Raw genomic sequence first — 6,277 nt, 5'->3', positions numbered from 1 at the left:
TTTAAATACTTCATCTTGAACAGCAACCTCAGAAGGCACACAAAAGAACTCAAGACAGCTCAGTCAGCCTTCAGTGACTCATACAATGACACACTGTTTCCCTCTAAAGATATAGGGAGAGTTCTTAAAAACATGATTGGAAGATGAACACCTTGTTTTCCTTTACTGGTCCCCCTACCATGTCTTTGCAGATTACAAAGTACAAAAGTGAGATTATATACATATGAAGAACAGCACATAGGTATTACATTATCCCAAATAGCACTATGAGAAATTATCCAATCTGATCTTGGTCTTCTGACAATCCCCAGAACTAGACATCAATTAGTTAATATTGAAGGCTGACCTACCTTGGTTTATATTTTACAGCTACACAGAAGCATACATATTCCCTCCCACATACCCCACCAACTGCGCCTCTTAGAATGAGCCTCGTTTCAGATTAAATTCACCTTCCACAGAGGTACTGACCACTGCTACAGATCAGGCCAAACAGTATCCTGAATGGCACAATCAGCATTTCCAAATAGCAGCAACAATACAATACATAGGTTACTCAGAAGTTGAAGGCATTTACTGGGTTCCTGGGTTTTTGCATGAATGCCACGTTGCTTTCTATATTGGTTTAAAAAAAAAATTCCTTCATTTTAAGCTGTTTTACCAAGGGCAAGAGTATTACTTTTTGACTGTCCTTGGGACTTTGGGTTCTCCTAGCACTACAACAGAAAACCCCCCATTTTAAATCATACAAAAAGTTGCAAATCAATTTCTAAGAATCATGCAAAAAGCCACTTGCAGCAGCCCATCATACACTATCAGGCACAAAGAATGGGAGTGGTTTCTACTAGTGTAACCCATGCTTCCCCCCCAAGTTCTCACATTCAATTATTTCTTAAAAAATAAAATAAAATCAAGCTTATTCTGTTACAGAGTGCAGTGTAAGTGTATCAGAGGAACCATTATCTGAAACAAGTTTTCAAACAAAAGAGGCTTTCCCAAAGCTTTTATGTAATAATTTCAACACAGACAGAGTAAGTATGTTTATTGTTTTACAGCAGAATGCCCCAATTTAAGAACAAAATTGCTCGATGTTCAGCTGTGCAAAATGGTACATAGTGCTTCAGTACAAGTGGAAAAGAACATGATTTGTTAGCAAGTACTTTCAAATACAATTTTATGGTCCTAGAAGATAGGACTTGAAACCGGGGACTGATCCACAGGAAAACAATTTTTTCTGCCTAAATTGGACCCAGCCACTTTGGACCCAGCCACTTTGGACCCAGAACCAACACCACTCAATCCTCATTGCTGAAAAAAGAAATCACCACACTGAATTGCCCGGTTCAGTGTCTTCATGCACATTACCAAGAAATGGATCAGTCCTCTATGTCAGTTTCTAGCCCCATCTACAAATATCATCTGGCTCCGATAAATAAGACTCACAGGAATTTCTTGAAGGTCAATGGTCCATAATGGTAGTTATTCTACATGATCTGCTCAACTTGATTTCCAATTCTAGTTAGGCTGCTTAAATGACTTTCTTGAATTCATCGTACAGCACAAGCACAAAAGCACCCCCCATGCCTCTGAGAACATTAGACCATGCACCCTTGAAGAACGCCTTTCCTCCCTCATCCCTTGCAATCTTCCGCCAGCAGTCAATTGTTCCAGAGTACATGATATCAGCTGTAGAGAAAGAGCACAGAGTCATTTTTAACTCCTATAATTGTACCTAAGATGTTTTTAACAACTGCCCCGTTTCACTTCTCTAGCTACTTTGTGATGTCTCAAACTACATTTTGAGACTGTAACACGACACTAGTTCAGGCAATAGGAAAAGCTTCCTATCCGCTTGCCTAGTTATTAAAAGCTAAGTCACAAAATAAAAATGTTAAGCCTTCTTTTTGACAATTATACTGTCCCCAATTGCCTTCATTTAATTTGTCATTGCAAACAGGCAGTCCCTTTGCCCATTTCATATTCTATAAAGAAAAGTCATCAGCATAATTCGTGACAAACACCACAAGTTGTGACCCTGCATTTCCTCATATCATTTAAATGTAATACAACTTAAATCAGACTTATGTAACAAGGAACTGTAAGCACTGAGGGATGACTATTAGGAAAAAAGGACTTCATCTCGTTAATGCTGCTTAAAGTACAAATTAACAGCCTACCTCCTTTGCGTCCTGACTGCATCATCATTCTACGCCGCACTGTATCAAAAGGATAGGAGACCACACCAGCCACAGCAGTCACCGTCTGGGCAATCATCCAACTGATAACAATATGAGTATTTCTGGGATCTGGGAGCATGCCTGCAATAAAGAAAGTAATTAGCTTTTTATCTTGTACATCCTCCTCCAATCCACTCACTGCATGACAGCTCCTTTACTAACGAAGTATTATGAAACATTGTAAAGCCATACTTTGAAGTTGCACCAAGACACTTGATAAAATTTAAACATGCTGAAGCAGTATTAAAACAAAAAATCAAGGAAATTCATAGGGTTTTCTTCTCGGTAATCAGAACAGGTAACAGTTAGGCACCAGGATTCTTTTCAGACTGGCATAAGAAGAGATCTAACTATTCCCTACTCTTTTTAGAAGTGTCACTAAAATAAGTCATTGTCCCTGTGAATTACGTTAAACTATAACCTAGTATTGACAACTTCTATGCCCAAATCTCAAGCTTAACAAACAAGTGCTTTGTAAAAAGCACTGCTCTATCCTATTCTGCTAAACACACTTGAATTGGTTTAATATAACTACAATAATACACTGAACAAAAAAGAAATTGTAACCAACACGCTTTGCTGACATTAGGAAAAACTCCTTTAAGGACAAGTACAAAACCAGAAGCATTTGGAAGTAGCCTGCTGCCATCAATACATGCCCGAGTTTTGCCTTGAACACTGCAGTGTCACTGATGTTGGCACCGATACCCCCCTTCCACCTCCATACTCACAGAAACTATAGTTACTACAGACAGACACGGACTAACATCCAAAAACAGACATAAAGAGACAATACAATTCTGAAAATAGGTTTATCGGATCCTCTCCGAAATGTTACCTTTTGCTGTATCATAGATCCCGAAGTAGGCAGCTCTATAGATGATGATGCCTTGGACAGAGACATTGAACCCCTGATACAAGCCACGCAGACCATCAGACTTGGTGATTTTGATTAGACAGTCCCCTAGACCAGAGAATTCTCTGTCTGCACCAGCTTTTCCAACATCAGCAGCCAAACGGGTTCTTGCAAAATCCAAGGGGTAGACGAAGCAGAGGGAAGTGGCTCCAGCTGCACCACCAGAAGCCAGGTTACCAGCAAAATACCTCCAGAATTGAGTGTGCTTGTCTACACCTCCCAAGAACACCTGCTTATACTTATCCTTGAAGGCAAAGTTAAGAGCTTGAGTTGGGAAGTATCTGATGACATTTGCCAAGTTTCCTCGCCAGAAAGACAGCACTCCTTGTTCCTTTGGAATACGCACTACACAATCGATGATACCCTTGTACTGCTTATCAGCGGCAATTTGTTTACTTGCATGTTGTACCTGCAAATAAAAATAAGTATTTTGATTGTATGCCATGGCAGGCCTGCACTACAGCTAGGCTTAGTCTGCTTACAGTATCAAACAAAGAGCTGTTAAGCCTGAATGCTTGATGGCAGTTGTACACGGAGATTAAGCCTCTGTTTACCACGATAAACCAGCTGCAATAGCTTCCAAGACTCAAAAGTTCCTGGGTCAGTTTGAATCTTAAGACTGAGAAGAACTGACATTTATTTGTATTTTGGTGAAGACCAAAGAACTCGAGGATTGACTTAATCCTCAAGAATTAAACCCCTAGGTTTTACACATACACAAAAAAAAGAGAAGGTATGTGAAGAAAGAACCATAGATACAGGAGCTATTGTACAATCCTAAGAACCATTAAAAGGCTTAACATTGCTTCCCAGCTCCTCCAGGGCTCAAAATAGGAAGGGCCAGCATCGAAGAACAAGGGCAAGCACAAAACAAGGACGCGAAGGCCGGGACTACCTGGAGCCTCTCGCCCTCACTGACAGCGGCGGGCCTGCGGGCGGAAGGGGCGCCGGCGCGATCCGCATTACGCCGAGAGGACTTCCAGCCGGGGGGGCCGAGAGGAGGCCGCCAGCCCTGCGCCCGACCCCCGCCCACGGCGAGACCGGGTCCCGCTCCCGCCGGTGACCGCCGCCAAGGTCACGCGAGTCACCTTGGGGCGCCAGGCCGCCCCACGCCCCGCCCCGCCCGCAGGGGTCACACGGGGCTCCGCGCGCCGGTCGCAGGCCCGGCCCCGCCCCGCCGGCGGGCCAATGCGCTGCCCGGCCGCGCCATCACGTGAAGGTCACCAAGATGGCGGCGCGCTGCCGCCCTCCCCCCGCCCCTTCGCCCTCGGCGCCAGGAGCGGGACGGGAGGAAGTGACACCGGGAGCCGCCCCCTTGCCCCTCCCTCCCTCCCGCCCCCCCCCCCACCGCGGCCCGCCCCCGCCGCAACGCCGCGCCCCGCATAGCGGAACCGGCTTCCCCGCCGCCGCCACGGGCGCCCACCGCCCACGTGACCTCCCAGCCAGCCGCCGCCGGGCCGCCGCCTCGCGCGCGCCCTTTGTCCCGCGGGGGGTGGGGGCGGCAGCGCCCTCCTCGTCCCCCCCTTCCCCCTCCCCCCGGCCCGCCTGGGCCTCGGCGGGCGCCTGCGGGGGAAGGTGACGGGCTGCCCCCGCTGCCGCCGGGCTCGGCCGCGCCGCTGACCTGGAGCAATAGCTTGACTCGCTCGATGGGCGCCACCGCAGTCTTGCTGATGGCGGCAGCGACGCCGCCCGCCAGAAAGTCCTTGAGGAAGGAGATGGCCTGGTCCGCCATGTTCGCGCCGCGCCGGAGCCGCCGGGGAAGAGACGCTGCTGCCGCTCAGGCCGAAAGGGCGGGACCGGCGCCGCGCATGAGCTAAATGCCGGGCCCCGCCGGCCCCGCCCCCCCGCGCCCCATTGGCCGCACCGCCCGGGGGCGGGGCCTCGCCGTCCGGGGCGGGAGGGGCCGGGTCGCCTCAGGGCGGCGGTTGCGGCGGGCGGCCGGGCGCGCCTCCCTCCCCGCGCGCCGGGCTGAGCGGTTCCGGTCCCTCCCCTCGCGCAGCGCCGCCCCGGCGGCGCCAGTGGCGCAGCGCCGCGTCGGCCAGGGCGCCCCGGGCCTGCCGGCCCCCTCCGCCCCCCGCCGCCACCTGTGAAGGGCGAGGGGCCTCGCCTCCGCCCGAGCCCGGCCCCCGCGGGGCGGTGCGGCAGGCCCGGCACCGCAGCGGGGCCCGCCCGGCGCGGCTTCGCCCGGGCCGCAGCAGAGTGTGAAGATCACCGTTGCTGACGCAGTTTTTTCCACAACAGTGGCGTTCTGAAGCGTTTTCTGCTGTCGCCTGGTGCCGTTCTCGGTAGGGCACACAGGAACGTGTACAACTTAACAGGCCACATCTGGCAGAAATGGCGTGCCCCGCACGGCCCAACGCGAAGCAGAGCCAAGGGAACTGGGAGGCTCGTTCGGTGGCAGCTGTCGGAAGCCAGTGTAGGATGGAGGCTGTGCTTCCTGCGCGGGGCCCTGGGCAGCAGCAGCAGCAGCAGCAGCAGCAGGAGCCGCCGTTAGGAAGAGGGGAGCGTATCCGGGGCGCTGTGCGCCAGCGGGTTTTGCTCCATGCTCGCTACCCTCAGGGTAATGCTGATCGAAGGCATCTCCTTGTTTCCAGGTTCTGTTCCCACCTGCTCCTCCTCACCGTTGGGGTGCCAAGCGTCACATCGCCGGGCTTTACTGTCAGTCACTGAAGTGATTCGAGGCAACGAAATGCCACAGAACTCAGCCGTGGTTTCCTAGAGGGACTTCTGGTTTGGGCTTCTGGTTTGGGCACTCAAAGTTAGATGCTGTGAAAAGCCCTTCTGCAGGCGGCCCGAGTAGGCACTCATGGCAGGGCCTCCACCCCTACAAACACAGGCCTGGTCTCTGTCAGTAATTTCTGCTAACTTTATTGTATGCCAAAAGTGAAATTTTACGCCTAATGGACAAACTTCTGTCTGAAATTACACCTATTCTTTCTAAAAGTAAGTCTTGAAATTGTTCTAGCTGGAGGGCATTAGTTCACATGCACCTTTTGTAATTGCTTTCACTTTTAATGGATGTTTCCTACAAAAGTAAATAAAGCCAAACTTTTTTTTAAAGAGATGACTGGTGAACCACAGAGTTGCAGTAGCTGAGGTGTCTGAAACCACTGCTTACACATGT

At 50.3% G+C, this 6,277-nt stretch overlaps 1 protein-coding gene across 1 annotated transcript; it reads right to left on the bottom strand.

The window, feature by feature from the left end:
• Window positions 1–1,027: 1,027 nt before the first annotated feature.
• SLC25A6 (solute carrier family 25 member 6) lies at window positions 1,028–4,977 on the bottom strand. The gene is made up of 4 exons (XM_075134220.1): window positions 4,775–4,977; window positions 3,076–3,562; window positions 2,178–2,318; window positions 1,028–1,686 (listed from the first exon to the last, which is right to left on the bottom strand). The coding sequence occupies exons 1-4, from the start codon at window positions 4,883–4,885 to the stop codon at window positions 1,529–1,531; spliced, it is 897 nt and encodes a 298-aa protein (XP_074990321.1). The 5' UTR covers window positions 4,886–4,977; the 3' UTR covers window positions 1,028–1,528.
• Between the last annotated feature and the right edge of the window lie 1,300 nt (window positions 4,978–6,277).

The sequence above is a fragment of the Calonectris borealis genome, chromosome 1 (assembly GCF_964195595.1).
Source record: "Calonectris borealis chromosome 1, bCalBor7.hap1.2, whole genome shotgun sequence".
Lineage (NCBI taxonomy): Eukaryota > Metazoa > Chordata > Aves > Procellariiformes > Procellariidae > Calonectris > Calonectris borealis.
Note: the sequence above shows the minus strand (reverse complement) of the source record. Positions and strands in the feature narration are given on the sequence as shown.